The sequence below is a fragment of the Hippocampus comes genome, unplaced genomic scaffold, assembly GCF_001891065.2.
Source record: "Hippocampus comes isolate QL1 unplaced genomic scaffold, H_comes_QL1_v1.1 scaffold1, whole genome shotgun sequence".
Taxonomy (NCBI): Eukaryota; Metazoa; Chordata; class Actinopteri; order Syngnathiformes; family Syngnathidae; genus Hippocampus; species Hippocampus comes.
In genome coordinates, this window is record NW_017805010.1 from 2,982,211 (window position 1) to 2,998,947 (window position 16,737).

Genomic DNA, 16,737 nt, shown 5'->3' on the forward strand with positions numbered 1-16,737 from the left:
GTAAAGTGTCCTTGAGTGTTTTGAAAGGCGCTTATAAATGTAATGTATTATTATTATTATTATTATTATTATTATTAAAATAGGTGATCTGGAGTAGCCACAGTCACGACAAAGGCTATATTTTATGATGGTGCCTTTAAATGGGCCCCGATTTGATCCAAAAAGGATACAATTCGAGTAATATGGGAAATGGTTGATGGGCTTCGACTAAATCAAGTGTGGTTGAGTCAGTACTGTGAGGTAATGTCACCTTCTTCGGCTCGGGGTGGATCGCGGATTATCTTCAAGTAACACTCGAACTGCGCAGCCAGGATCTGATGACGTGACATTCCTGGTACAGTGGATATGTTGCCAACATTCTCTTGCTGGTCCTGCAAAGGTAACTCATCCGCTGTCATGTACTCCACATCCTCGCATTGTGCAACCTGTAAAATGTAATCAGCAAGATTCATTCCAAGAAGACCCAAACACAATATTTCCAATTACTTCTGAGTCACTTCATAACACAATACGATACAAGAAACATTACTGCAGCATATCACTGAAAATGAATTGTCCTTCATTCAATTAGGCAGTGTTTGGAAACATTAATAGTGCAGATATGAATGGCATCCAGTTCCCAGAAAAAAAAGTTGAAGCCTATTAAGTATCAAAATAATGACATAGCTTGCACAGTGCCATCTTGGCCACTCACGTCATCACTGTCGTCATGCATGCTGCAATATTTTCGTATATAGGGTGTGCCGCATTATAAGGTGCATAGAATAGAAACTACAATAGTGCCTGCGGTTGCGTTATGCATCCACTAGATGGAGCTACGCTCAAGGGAATACAATACAATACAGCTCTATTTGTATGGCGTTTTCACAACCGCTGCAGCTGTAACAAAGCGCTTTACAGAATCTTTAAAATACTATGTGCGCGAAATCAGAATATTGAATGCTTTTAGGTGCGCCTTATAGTGCAGAAAATACGGTACATAAAATCAATTTGTGGAGTGTTCTTACCTCTGAGCCCAACACCAGTGCAAATATCAGTGATAGGGTTTTGCTGCTCCACATGTCACTAAAGAAGAAACAACAAAACACATTAGTCGCCATCATTTGTGGTCGTTGCAATAATGTTTTGTTCATCTATCAACAAAAGAAGTCTTGCTCCAGAAAATGTCAGTGAAACGTGTTTAGCATCGGGCGAAAGGGCAGAGTGTTCTCTAAAGTATTTCTGACTAACACCAGCCAACATTTGAAAGAGCATAATTACCGGTAGTATCGCAGAAAGGTAGGACTTTATAACGATTAGGTGTTTCTGCTGTTGGAAGAGCTTAAAATCCTTAAGGGGGAAAAAAAACAAACAACTTGGTCTTATCTTTGGATGACCTGGCCAGAAAGCTATATTTCATTTTTATGTCGACTGTGTTTAAAGGTGATCGTTTTTACTATTTCCTGTAAAAGCATCTTGGAGAACATCCAAACATCCACCCATTATGCGAACCGCTTACACATAATCGTGCGAAATCCAGGACACAACCTTGACTGTATGTGACCCGAGCACACAGTGGAAGCTGAAAGGTCGAGCACAATCTGTTCCAGGACACTGGTTGACCTCTAGTTTGCTCTAATGTTACTCCCACAGATTGAAATAATATCCCCACTAGTCTAAGCACGGCATTCTGATTAATATTGCATTTGTGAAATTGTGAGAATATGAATTAAGCAGCAAAATCCACCTGTTTTTCATCCATCTCGGGGGGCGGCCATTTTGCCACTTACTGTTGACTGAAAAAGACATGACAGTTGCTCAGCGCTCAGGTAACAATGAATCACTACTCACCTATTGTCTGAGTTTGGTCATGTGACCTTCACAAAGACGAGCTGTGATTGGTCATTACCTGAGCCCTTGAGCAACTGTGATGTCATTTACAGTTAACAGCAAGTGGCAAAATGGCTACCTCCTGAGATGGATAAAAATATATAAAAGTCTAAAAAAAAAAAAAAAAGTTCTGTGATCACATGACAAAAAGCCTCAGAAAAACAATTCCAAAACACACATTTTGGAATTAATCAGAAAATGTTCATGACAAACCTGTGGTGATCTGGCAATCAAGTCTTAATTGATTGCTCCCTGCCCCAGGCTGGTTGGTGGTGGCCAATCAGCTGCACCTGTGTAAACCTCCGCTCCAAATGCCCGAGCTGTCCACTGCAGTTTGCCAATCCGTCGTGGATGAAGGGTGATGGAAACCCCTTCAATCTCAAGCGGTGAACTTCGCTCAAATGTGTTTCAGTTTCTTCCAGCCCTGGGAATAAAAAGACAGGTAGAATCACTACTTCGCCCGTTGCACACCAAAGACTTTCCTGCTCATCTGTAAATTACCTCTAACAGGCTGCCTGACCTGGTGATGTCACTTGGCCTTGTCTATAAGAAAACCTTTATTAGTCTCGCAATGGAGAAATTCCCAATTCACAGCAGCAAAGTTATGAAAGGAAGAAGTAGAACAACAAAATATAGTTGCATCAATAAAAGAGGCTTTTTGCCATTTGGGTCCAAAAACTGTGTCTGAGCATAACAAAACCAAACAGTTCAACCACCTGCAATATGTTTTAATATCTTTCCACATGTGGTTTTTTTTTTGGAGACCACAGTCCCAGAATGACCGCTGCGTATACAGTTTAACTACCTACAACAGACCATCTGGCAAATTAGATACACGTTGACATTGAAATTTCTACTGAAATAAAATATATTTTTCCAGGATATAAAAAATGAAGCAGCATATTGTATTATTTATATTAGAGTGTGGCGGATCCTACATTCTTGGAGTTCGGCACTTGTGGATTCGCTTATTTGCAGATTTTTTTTTTTTCAATTTATGTTTGTCAGCATTTTTGTTTATTTTTGAGTTGAAAAACTTTTGTTTCTCTCTCCAATGAAACTCAATGGATGTCAATGACCGTATTTTAGGGACCATTAGGCGCATCGTATTACTAGGCACAATATCCATGAATGGGTCTATTAAAAAAAAAAAAAATCGTACATACGAAGTACCAGGGATATAAGGTGTTTTATTTTTCTAGCGCACACACTCGACCTGGCACGGTTTTTGTTTAAAAAGAGACCCACTTGTAGACAGATACTAGGTAAATCAAGACCAAAGAATCTCTTGTACATTATATAAACAGCTGTCTAAGGCAATGTATAGTTTCAATTAAGACTCATCATGTCAAACTGGGTTTGCTCCCAAGAAAATAACTCCCCTCTAATGGGAAGACAGACTTTGTTTGGAGCAACACGGCCAGTTGATGTCTTCCAAGAAGTCTTTCAAAGAGTCCCTTATTTGTCCTGTCCCGTTCTGTTTAGACAGCGACTGTCAAATAGAATACGTGATGGTCTTCGGGTAAACACATCACTGAGCAACACAGTTCTCATAACAGAAAACAAAGTCATGTTAAAAAGTTAAGTTCAGCATGCCAGCGTGCAAAATGTCAAACTTTTCACATGGTTACACACTTCACAATGGAAACGCTGGTATGTAGCATGACAAAACGAATGGAACCGTTTCATATCAACAGCGCTTCAGGCACACTACAGTTTCTGGCAGATTCGGTCATAACAAAGTGGAGTAAATCATTTAACTGCATCAATCACCATATACGTTCATCAAAATTTGGGAAAGGGGTTTTATTTTTTTCAGTACACTCAAACGGGGGCTCTTTTTTACCTGTGAGCATTAAGGAGGCTAAGAAAATCCTTCATGGCGTGTACGAGGCCTTGGTCAACAAAGTTGTCACATTTTCTTCGTAACTTATGCTTACAGTTGTAACAAAGTTAAAATGTTACTTAAAAAGGCCGGTACACATTATTGCAGTATTTTCGATGATGTCTCGGTAAAGACTGTTTATATTATCAGTCATTACTTCTTCTTCTTCTTCTTCACCTTTCGGCTCGTCCCAGACCAGGGGTCGCCACAGCGAGTCAGTAATTTCCATCCGTCCCTGTAAACCGTCCCATCAACCCGCATGGTCGTCTTGGCAAAAGTTTTACGCCGGATGCCATTCCTGACGCAACCCTCCCCATCTCTCCGGGCTTGGGACCGGCACTGGGGAACACAGCACCCCCAGGGGAGGGCATCGCTCCCCAGCGGCTGGGTTTTATCAGTCATTACTATGGGGGAAAAAAAAATGTCTTATTGCTCCACGTGGTGTTTTTAATGGTAAACATTGTGTATTTGTTTAAGAAGATATGGACATCCCACATCCTATAACCCTGCTTTAATAGCCCCCACTGCACTCGTGAGGTGGAGGGTCATGACGCAGGATGATGGGAAATCCAAACATTACTGTTTTGCTTTACCAGATTTTGGATTATTGACGGACGCACTGGTTTAAGTGGATATAAAACAAGTTTTGGGACCTCCATAAATCTAGCCATTGCCTGAGGTTTGAATTTTCATCGCTACACCTTCATTTCTTAAAATTTTGAGTTATTTGTATGTTGTCCCACTTTGGAGAATTTCACAATTTCACATTTATGTTCATGTTTTTACAGGGCGGGAGGACTCAATCTTGTTTTTTTCATTGCAACTGCACTTGATTTCAGAAAATCGACACCTTCTCAGGATGAGACTGACAGGGTGTGGATGTAACACCCGAGGCAAAAGAAAGAAAGAAAGAAAGAAAGAAAGAAATAATCCAAAGTGTCTGCGTGAATTTATGGAGAAAAAATATAACATATTAAATAGATCGATTTATGGTTTTATAAATGGATATTGGGCTAGGAAAGAGACAATTGATTCGATTAATGGATTTTTTTAAACCCCAGCCATTGTGAATGGTGCCTGTTATAAAAATGCACAGTGGTACAATGCACACACGCACGCACGCACACACACACACACACACACACACACACACACACACACACACACACACACACACGCGATACACTTTCAAATCCACCTATGTGGAATACATCTCACATAATGCTGCTGTTTTTTTTTCAATTTGATGCCATTTACAATTATTTTCTTAAATTTTTAATTTAGCTTTTATCAATTTTGCAAAGAAGTTCTTTATTTGATTGTTACACAGTACCAGAGAGGTCCTGGCTGGTCCACCAACATTAGGGCCCACTACCCAAACAAGAAGACAGTTTATGTACTGTAATTGTGAAGATTCTGCAACGGAAGAATGAAGGTCATGCAGGACGCGATTATCTCCCACTCCGTCATCCTGCAACCACTTCCTCCTTTGACAACCCCCTTCACTAGGACACACACACACGCACGCACGCACGCACGCACGCACGCACGCACGCACACACACACACACACACACACACGCACACTTCTACAAAGGTCAACAAATAAAAATAAACCATTGTTACAAGTATACAAAGGGTCATGGGAAGGATTTTCATAATGTGGGGAACATTGCTCCATGTAACAAGATGTTCAACTGCCAGCGAGTTGCGAACTAGCGCAAGATCGACACTCCGTGCTACTTCTTGTAAAACAGCACTCAAATGCACGAAACCAGTCACAAAAGATCTAAATCAAAGTCGTTTGTTCACAAAAGTGGCGGAAGGTGCATTCCGGACATGGGCCTTCAGTAGTGACTTACTGCCAGTGACCTGATCCATCCCTTCTTACCAAGAATATCATGTCGCATTTTGACAAAATATACTAAATCACAATATCACATTACATGGCATTACAGAGCGAGACATTTTGTGTCATTAGGATGAATACCATAACTACAAAAGCAACTCCAAACCGCTACACTACAATGTCATTCGGAGCAATTCACAATTAATATTTATCTAATAACAACATGACAAAAACATAAAATCTTTTAATCAAATACATCCTACTCCCCAGAGATGCAGATTATTTATAGATCATAATTATTGATCCTCCTTTCTTTGCACCTGAGAGCCAGTTAGCCAACTGTGCAAGTCAGAACTACGGTAGCTAATTCGCGCTATTTTTTGCTACTCTGGTATGCCCCCAAAAAATATGTTTCACATTGAAACAAGCCACCAGCAACAACGTTGGCCGACATAGACAAAGAATGATGAATCTGAAATCTGATTGGTGAAAAAAAAAAACAGCCATTGCTAAAAGAGTGCATTTGTAATGGGCCGTCACAATTGGAATTCAAAGCCCTGAGCAGATTACAATGACGCGGCATCACAGAGAAGTTGACATGTGAATGGACAAAAATTAAAAATAAAAATCTCACATTCACTCTACTGGCATCCCGGCAGCCAAGAAAATTGCTATGAAATGATGATAACAGACTGTTGGTCAGCGCTTCTCAGAATGTTTAGGCCAGCAGAGAACAACCAGTCTGCTCGATCAAAACAAGGCTACTAAATATGCTTCGACTATAAATGCACAGGGCAGGTCAATTCTCCGCGGTATGGCTCAGATTGGTACCTTCAGATAAGTATCACGTTTTCCCTTACAGGTCTGTTAGTAAGATGGTTAGACCAGAAAAGGATGACATCATAGCAGCTACCTGACATGGCACTTGTCAATGAATCAAACAAAGGAAGTTTGACACAGTTATCAACAAAAGTAGAACTAAGGAAACTGCTTGCTTGTTGACAACCGTCTCACACGTGTACAAAGCTAAACAAATTTTAGTCTAGCTTGAGTTGCTGAATGCAGGTTATGGAGTAGTTCCATATACAGCGTCTCCCATCATGGAAGCTGTACTGAACAAGCTAAACCGAGAGACAAATATGGAAATTCCTGATATGTTTCTGTATATGGTAAAAAAATAAAAATAAAAGCTTCAGAGGATGAATATTCCAGTAAATTGCAGTTAAAAGCAATTTGCCAGACGACTGTGCAACTTCTGCTAAGTGCTGAATCATTTTAGTACTTGCTGGAACAATCCCTCCCCAAAAAGAACTATTTATTCATTTTTATTGGCTTCAAAGCCTTGGAGTTGGACAGTCATCTGTTCAGAATCAGCCTCCAGCATCTGTTTGATCGAAAATAAGTGGCTTCAATGTGAAGAACAAATGTTCCTTCTAATAGAATGATAATTATCCACACAACATGACTTCTTTTGACTTGACCACATTGCCGTGTACAAACCTATTTTGACAGGCCGCATCATGAGGGCAGGCATGAGGGGCAGCGGTGGCTTTGTTGCTGGAGATCCATATTTCAACTTACACTGCAGATAAATGTAAAAATGGCAACTGATTGTTGGAGATATTCTCGTCTGCTTCTTGGCTACTGTTTAGGTGCTCTTGAGCGGGCTACTGCCCCCACATGCCCAGCTCAATAAGTGCCATGCCGCTTGCAACCTGACAGGTCCTCCTTGTATGCTGACGTGTGTGATTTAGTTCTGTGCGGTGTGACAAAAATAAAAAATAGACAGCAGGCAGAAAATTGAAATTCCTCTGGACGAGTTACAATGAGTATTAAAGAACTACTTCTGAGTTTGACACCCGTGCTGTATTTCTTACTTGAATAAGGTTGACAAAGCATTTTTTAAAGGCAGAGTTTAGAGTTAACACTGATAACAAGATTTAAATGTTAGCTCACTGAGATCCATGATGTATGACATCCTGCAATTTGGTTGACAAAATTATCGACTGGCTAAAAGGTGGTCTGTTTTAGAGCGCAGAAGGTCTAAGACAATTTTGGTGTGTTTAAATGAAGCGCAGGCAGGCAGATTCGACAATCCGCGGACGTGTGCGGTGGACCTCATGGTATTTCATTCATAAAGATGACATCAGCGTGGGATAATCCCTCTGAATCATTGTCGAAATAAATTCATTGAATGAATTTGAATCATTGTTTTTTAAGAATATTTTAATAGTGCCCCTGGTTACTATTTTGAGTGGGGTCACATAAGGACACATGATCGGGAGGTGAAGGCTCCATCACGTACATGGCCGACGACATCATTTGAAAGAGGAGATATTGCAGTTTAGGTGCAAATGTTATGCACGAACTCAAGCGAGTGTGAATTCCGTTTCCAAAATAAAGGCATGGCGTACTCGGGCGTGCATTTCATTCTGCTCTAATTTTGACGCAAATGAAAAATGCAGGGAGGACTGGTCGGTAAAAAAAAATATGTTCGATCCCACAACGGCACACAACGGCACAACGTGGCCCAATTCTTCTGGCACAAAGTCGAGCAAAATACCAAAAGATGGGAAAACTCCACGATGTGCACAGTTCGACTGAGCGTTGCGCTAGACTTGCGCCCAGAATGAAAAGGCCCCTTAGTGTTAACTTTGAAGGCAAAAAAAAAATAAGATGAAGTGCATTGAGCAGCCCAGTTGCTTTGCTGATTTGAAAATAACATGTCAAGCAAAGCAACCTCCCCCCACAGAGCAAATCTTGAGGAAACCCAGCACACCCTGACAATTGGTGACAAACCTTTCAAATATGGTCAGCTTGACACTGATTGCACCCCTCAAGTTACTCCCTTTTCCCTCATTTAATCTCACTGAGGTTATCCTCTGGTTCCCCTCTGACAGATTCATGCTCTGTCTTTGTCTTGGCTCCTTCTGCTTCTTTTTGAAGAATTGTTCACTCTGTGCCAAACTGCTGCTTGTTAAGAAGTGAGTTCATTTGAAGTCACTGTCACCAACTAGTGCTTGAATCTCTCATTTTTGCTCATAAGTCAAAGTCAAAATATCGGCCGAGTAATGGCTCAAATACAAAGAAATCCTATCACTCTTAAGTCAAGGTATCGTTCTCTTTACAACCTTGGTCTTGAAACTCAAACTTTGGTTCAGGCGCAACGTCTTTCCACTTGACGTCCTTGAGGTTTTTCTGCAGGTACACTAGAGCAGGGGTCCCCAACCGCCGGTCCGCGGACCGGTACCGGTCCGCAGGGCATTTGGTACCGGGCCGCACAGAAAGAACTTGCCTTAATTCCGTTTTATTTATTTCGGAATACGAAAGATGTTTTATTTTGAAAACTTACCGGATTCTCCGTTACATCCGTCTGTGTCCAGCTTGACACACGTCAAGCCACGCTTCTCCGTAACGCGACCAATTAGGCTAAAAACAAACACCGGAGCTCGCAAAATGAGTAAAAAAACTGCTGGAGATCGCAAATGACGGCGGCCTTAAAAGTACGTTCGAGACAACTGGATTAAAGTTATGTCTGAATACTCTGAGATCGCCACAATAGCACTTTTGCTATTTCTGGGACCGTCTGGTTGCCGAAAATCAAGCTCGGTGCTGTGGTGAGTCGTCATTTTCATGCACTTTGAATTTGCGTTGTATCGTATTTTGAAGGCATTAAACATTGCCATAGCGATTGGAGTGTTGCGTGCCAGATTAGACGCTCCTTGTGTTTATTATTATATTTCGAAAACACCACAGTTTTCATGCAGCTCATACCATATTATTTTGTTGTATTATTTCCGCCACACCTTAAATGCCGGTCCCTGAAAATATTGTCTGACATAAACCGGTCCGTGGGGCAAAAAAGGTTGGGGACCCCTGCACTAGAGTTCAACTTTCAAAACTTGATTTGACTGGACATCATTTGGAATGTACCATCATCCCACAGTCTGAGCAAAAAAAAAACATCAAGTCCGAGAAATTGTCTAACTTCCCAGACAGGCTTGCCTTGAGGCACATATCTGGAGAAGGGTACAGATAACAGAAAAGTGTCTGCTACTTTTGAGGACAACAGGAACCACAGTGGCCTGTATCACCTTTAAATGGGAAGTAGTTCAGAACCAACGGGACTCTGCCCAAATGTGGCCAACTAATTAAAGTGAGCAATCAGTGCAGAGGCACTGTATCTTAATCAGAGAAGAACCCAGTGGTCACTGTATCAGAGCTCCAGCGTTCCTCTGTGGAAAGCCAAGAACCACCTTTGCAGCAATCCACCAATCAGGTCTGTAAAGTCGGGTACCAAAAGGGATTTTTCAAGTATTCAAAAAAAATTCGGGATTTTTTTAAACATAATTTTTTTTAACAAATCAGGCATTTAACAGATTTGGTCATACTGTGTGTGGTGTGCGCTGATAATATCAACAGATAACACACAAAGATTCTGTTCCTCCACCAGTCGATCTCAAAACAAGTCCTTTAAGGATGTGAGCTAATAAAAATGAAGATGTGCTTTAACTCGTGGGGTATTTTGTGCCGAATTTTCCAGAGTGTTTCTGAAGGGACTGGAGTTGGGAGTGTTGTAGAATGATGTGGTCAAGACATACTTGCTTTAGAAAATACAGCATGCTGTCTGGGGACTTCAACAAAATAAGACATTGCATAGGACATTTTTGTTTTTGTTTACAACCAGGGCGCTTCTTTGATTTCCAACATTCCGTACATTCCGGCCACATTACAATTAATGGAGTCACGACTCTGCTTACTCCACACACACACACGCACACGCACACGCACACACACACACACACACACACACACACACACACAAAGATTTTTGGTTGCAAATACCGTATTGGCCCGAATATAAGACGGCCCTGATTATAAGACGACCCTTTCTTTTTCAAGACTCAAGTTTGAAAAAAGACTTTTTGAACACCAAATTAATTTTTATACAGAAAATAAAATACAGAAAAAAATTTAGACAGAAAATAATTACAGTACTGTACATCGGATGGTCACGAGCTATGGGTCGTGACCGAAAGAACGAGATCCCGGATACAAGCGGCCGAAATGAGCTTTCTCCGCAGGGTGTCCGGGCTCTCCCTTAGAGATAAGGTGAGAAGCTCGGTCATCCGGGAGGGGCTCAGAGTCGAGCCGCTTCTCCTCCACATCGAGAGGAGCCAGATGAGGTGGCTTGGGCATCTGATTCGGATGCCTCCTGAACGCTTCCCTGATGAGGTGTTCCAGGCATGTCCCACCGGGAGGAGACCCCGAGGACGACCCAGGACACGCTGGAGAGACTATGTCCCCCAGCTGGCCTGGGAACGCCTCGGGATCCCCCGGGGAGAGCTGGAAGAAGTAGCTAGGGAGAGGGAAGTCTGGGCTTCCCTGCTAAAGCTGCTGCCCCCGTGACCCGGCCCCGGATAACCGGTAGAAGATGAATGGATGGATGGATGGATGGATGGATGGATGCACATCTGAAACAAAAGTTATTTTGCCTCATTCAAATCTTAATATCTGAACATTTAAATATGTAAACTAAAGTGCAATCACATTCGTAAATGAATGGCTTCTGGTTTTTGAAATGTAAATTACATCATAAATTCTCCTCAGCTGCCGGTTAACCTGGCCGATCTTCGACCCATTTTTCTCCAGATTGTCACTATGTTTCTCCATTTTCTGTTATCTCTTCTATTATTTTCTTCTCTTTTCCTTCTTACCGCTATTTTTTATTTTTCTCCTTCATGCTACCGGTATTTTTATTTTTATTCTTCGTGACAGGGGTTCACTTTGGCCTGGGGAGTCAAAGTTCAGCATTCGCTTCAATGATATCTGGCACCATCTAGCGTCGTGAATGGGTATAATGTCTAGACCCCGAATATAAGACGACGCCCACTTTTTCAGTCTTATTTCAATGCAAAAACACCGTCTTATATTCGGGCCAATACGGTAAATATTAAACATGTATAGCAGTAATCTTAAAAACCCATTTTGGACCCTCGGGACAGAGACACCCCGAACAGGCTACAGATCGAAGGATAATTTTATAGGCTAATCTGAAAGTCTGGCATTTGACGACCTTGGTCGAGAAAATCTGGACAAAAACAACCCTTTTATCTTTTAGGTGTTAGCCTTAATAAAATCGCGTGGAAACACAGACTGTCCAACAGCACCGACATATCCGCTGAACAAAACGGGGCAATGAAAAATGCTGCCCATTACAGGCGCCCTGGGGCTGTCGAGCGGCAACAGTCAAATAGCGCCGACCCCCCCGACCCTCTGCCCGTGGCCACAACGCTGAAAACAGTCCACAATGGGTCCATGCGAAGCACAACACACACCATATGACAAAAAAAGGAAAAAAAAAAAAAAGCAAAGCTCTTGAAGAGCACTTGCGGACGGCTACCAAGTACCAACTACAGCGCCATGTTCAAAGGGCAAATAAATAAATAAAACAAATGGATCATTTACAATACTCTTTGTGGGGTCCTAAAACAGAGAAGCAAAACTCTCTCAATGATGACACAAAGGCTGAATTAATTTGAGTGACTGCTGCGTGTCAGGTTAGGAAGAAACCAAGCACCACTCATTATTATCAAGATTGAGGGCGGAAATGAATGCAGCAATGAACAGAGACATCCTTGGTGAAAACCTGCTCACGAGGGCTCCTAACCTCAGACCTCACATATGCTTGAGTGGTCAGCCAGAGCCTATCGACTTCAATCCGATTAAACTTCTCTGGAGAGATCTGAAAATGGCTCTGCACTTACCTTCTCAACCTGATGGGGCTTGAGAAGTTGTTCAGAGAATTATGGGAGAAAATTGCCCAACGATAAGTGTGCCAAGCTTATGGCATCATATTCAAAAAGACTTGAGGCTGTAATTACTGCCAAAAGGTGCATCAACTAAGTATTGAGCAAAGGCTGTCGATACTTCCGTACATGAGATTTCTTTTGTTTATCTTTAATCATTTTAAAATAACAAAAAATCGATCTTGTGAATGTGGAAAATTAAATAATCCTTTTTTTTTTCATAAGGCTGCTATGTAACAATGACGGGAAAACAGCGCTGTGATAACTTTCTGCATACATTGTACATGCAGATAATAGCGTGTGAACGAAATGAGATTGTTATACCATATGGAAAGGTTGTCTCTGTTGCAAGTTTGTTAATTTAGCAGTGCACGTTGTGCACATGAATGGGTTGCGAACTCAAATTACATGCCCTGGGCAAGCAGAAGTAAACACTCACTTGAATCTCACAGGGCATAAACATCGTCCTCGACATTTAAAAGCCCGTCTATCACGATTCAGTTATCTTCCAACACGCTGTATGGTTTTCATTTTCCAGCCGATCCCAGCTATTACGTGAAATATGGAATGAAATTACAAGCGCTTAACTCCAAACCCATTTAAATACTGAAAAATCCATAGAATTGCTCATGCCAGCTCTGATGGCCCAGTTACTCTCCACTCAGCCTAAAATAAGAACACATTTTTTCATCTTAGAGGGGGTTGTAACAGGGGAATCACATGGGAGGGGGTCTTGTGTTATGAAACAAGACATGACTCGGGAACAAATGGGGAACTGGGATCAAAGTAGCAGCCAGAACTTCTATTAATACCCACAGAGCGGCTTGGCAAGAGCAGACTGTTATGCTCCAGCCGAAGTTACAGTGGGAAGTGGAAGCTTCCCACGAAAAGACGATCCCACGGTCCCACAGATAAGATTTTGAGGGTGAGAAACTTTGACAGTTGAAAGAAGGGATCACAGACAGCCCGACAGAATGCTCGGAAGAGCACCGAAAATCCCAACAAGTACTACACGGATCAAAACAACTTATGTATGCGTGCCGCAGCACAAATCAATCAGATATGGCTGTTTTTTTCTAACACATAACTTTGTATTCAATACAGAGTGATGGAATTAATAAATGTCTATAAACACTTTATCCTATTTGTGCCATTTGAAAGTCATTTCTTTTGTGTTCTCCTGTCTGGCCTCATGTTCTTGGTGGTACAGTGTCAAGTCCTAGTTTGTCATTCTAACAGCTGAGTGGGCGTGACTGTCAGATGCCAGCATTGGCATCATAGGATCCTTGAATCATATGGAATCATCTTTAATGAGAGATGTACCCCAGATATAAATCGGTCTGATGTTGCTGATGATTTGTGGTTTGTTTGTATGTAATTAACTTGGATAGTTTGGACTTTGGAGAACTTTTACATGTTGTTAATAAACATGCCAAACGCTACAACCATACCGTCTTTAATCGAATCATAATCACACTAAAATCAAACCAAAATGAATCATTACATCTTAAAATCATTTCATTAAACGTTTCATACACCATGTATTGAGAATCGCATCAAATCATCTTGTGTAGAGAGATGCACACCCCAAATCATTATAGTTACTTTGCAACTCTTTAATGACCATACAGCAGTAATGTCAATTGATAGAGAGCAGCTCTACCCCAGGGATGGACTTGCACCCAAAACAATAAAATAAAAATCAACCCTGTCATTCATTTTGACTTATACCAGGCAGCCTGCTGCACACAAACATGCACGCAAGCTCATGTGCATACTTACGTATGCATGCATGCAATCCCCACGGAAACCGAGAACTCATTGGTGTCATACTATCCACAGTCAGGGTTTCATGAAACCAAATGCACCCGCATACAGACTTTGTTCAACATACTCATAATACAAGTAGGATCAAGTCCATGTAAAAAGTGATATTTTGCTAAGCTTTATTTACAACATTATGCCATTTTATTTGCCGTTGCTTTGCTTTTAGTGTACACTTATCTCATGTAATTGCGAGCTCAAACCCAATCAAGGCCGCCGACGCTTGACATACTGCGATTCATGGCCCATTCATTCAAATCATATGAAAAAGCACAATGACACAAAAATCTCTTCATTCTTCACTATTCTAAACAATGCTTTTTACTTAGGTTCATTACTGCTTGAATTATGAACACATTGAGCAAGGTTCTGGATATATGTTCATTTTATTTCATTAAACCAAGACTGTTGATGGTTTGGGAAACAGTGACTTTTCAGCCATGTTGCTTGCTTGTTATGGTGTAAAAAAATAATGGATAATTGACATTGTGGGCAGAAATCCAAAGTTGGATATGTATAAAGATAGATATAGATATAGATATAGATATATAATCTGCATTTAGATGTGACTCCTGGTTGCCAAGTAGCTCTGCCACTGATGTTAATGCAGTTTGCAGTCTTAATTGTAATTTGATTAATGGGCTGCTTCGTCTAAATTGTGGGTCAGTCTGTTGGGATAAAGTGGCTGAAAGTAACACCATGGGCAGCACAGTGCACGACTGCTTAGCATGTCTGCCTCACAGCGCAAAGGTCCAGGGTTTGATTCATCCTGTGTGGAGTTTGCATGCACTCCCCGTGCCTGCGTGGGTTTTCTCCGGGTACTCCGGTTTCCTCACACATTCCAAAAACATGCATGCGGGATTCATTGAAGACGAAATTTACCAGTTTAGGGGGTACGCTGCTTCCTACCCCAAAACAGCTGGGATATGCTCCAGCACGCCCCTGACCCTCAGGAGCATAAAGCAGTTCGGATAATGGATAGATGGATAAAAAGCACTGCATCAGCCCCAAAACACACCAGCCTACCAGGCATCTGCACAGCCCAGTGGCCAGTCACACCCTGCCCAGTCAAACCGTTAATTGTACATTTACTCATCCTTTACTCCACTAGTTCCTGGTTTACTGTGGATCACAAACATGAGTAGTGCAATTACGATTCTTGGGTGGGTTCCATCCATGTTGTAGTGATAAATTGTATAAACAAATTACTTTGAGTTTGATACTCTTTTTTTTTGCCACTGCATGCATTGTATTACTTGGTACATAAGCTGTTTAAGTAAGGGAATTAAGAGTTTAACATTAATGTGCCTCTTCATGAACAATTCCAAAGGTCTTGCAACCAAAGTGAAACATCAAAAAAGTGCAATAACACTCAAAACAAGACTTATCCAAGACAGACGACAATGTAACTAATTTTCATTTTCAATTATGCTCTATTGCAATACGGATGTTCAACTTTGCGTTCACCAAAGCTGTTAATTCTGTGTGGCAAGAAGCCAGCTAATTAATTCAATTACAGTATATTTAATTAGGTTGAAAACTCACTCACAAAATATTCATCCTAAAACAGATCGAGCACAATTTGAGATGCTTCGTAATGACGTGAAAAATACATATAAGTTACCTTTTTAACAAGCATACGTAGTTCTTTGCGTGACTATTGTGCTTCAACTGTGGACTGGTGGTCTGAATTTTTTCCACGCGTCAAATCCATTACAATAAAAGAATTCTACAAATAAGGTGAAGAGAGTTCACTTACGTTTTGAATGGGCAAGTAATCAAACGGACTTTTTCTTCATGAATGCACATTGGCTCCAAGATGAGTGTCTCATGCTGCCCTGTGACAACACTGACCGACCTCAACCAGGACAGCACTCAAGCAAGGCACGGTGGCTGTTACATGACTTCCTGTTATGACTTTCACAGTAAATTATTGTCGATGTATGTACTGTACTGTACTGTACTGTATGTATGTAGTGTAGATGTAATCACTGCTTTACTTATGTCTAACCTTCGGTAATACGCCTTTGACCTCAAAACTAAACAGAATTTGACGACCATACCTCACTAACGATTGACTTAATAATAATCAATAGTGAGCATCATTTTTTAGTTGGTGCAATTAAATAACGAACATTTATGTGCGAGTCTCGCAACCAAGTCTTGTCAATTCACTTAAAAATGCCCGCTGTAGACTAGCTCACATACACTGATGTGCTATTTTGCAACATTACACAAGTTTCCCACTATGTACCATCACAGCAGTGCAAAGTATGACACTGCCACCTGCTGTTTGTTCGTAGTTGAAGGGCGACCAAAGCGTACAACTGTATTTAAATCAGAGCATGCTATTAGGATACTGTATGTTGAATTTTCTCCGAAGTTATATTTTGCTGCTATTGAGCGGAAGAAACAGCATAGCACTTAAAAAAAACGGGAGACTGAGGCACTCAAAGAATACATCAGTTTGAACATTAAATAGCCTATTTTGCCTTATTTGTA

The 16,737-nt window shown here is 41.2% G+C and overlaps 1 protein-coding gene across 1 annotated transcript in view; it reads right to left on the reverse strand.

Annotated features, from left to right (window-relative positions):
* calcrl2 (calcitonin receptor-like 2) overlaps window positions 1–16,112 on the reverse strand; it is a 25,956-nt gene extending 9,844 nt beyond the window's left edge. Inside the window, exons 1-4 of the mRNA XM_019863141.1 lie at window positions 15,995–16,112; window positions 2,083–2,293; window positions 1,008–1,065; window positions 251–425 (exon numbers count right to left, since the gene is read on the reverse strand). Of these exons, the coding sequence (XP_019718700.1) occupies window positions 251–425; window positions 1,008–1,061 (229 nt within the window). The 5' untranslated portion in view covers window positions 1,062–1,065; window positions 2,083–2,293; window positions 15,995–16,112. The remainder of the gene's footprint in view (window positions 1–250; window positions 426–1,007; window positions 1,066–2,082; window positions 2,294–15,994) is intronic.
* Window positions 16,113–16,737: the final 625 nt, after the last annotated feature.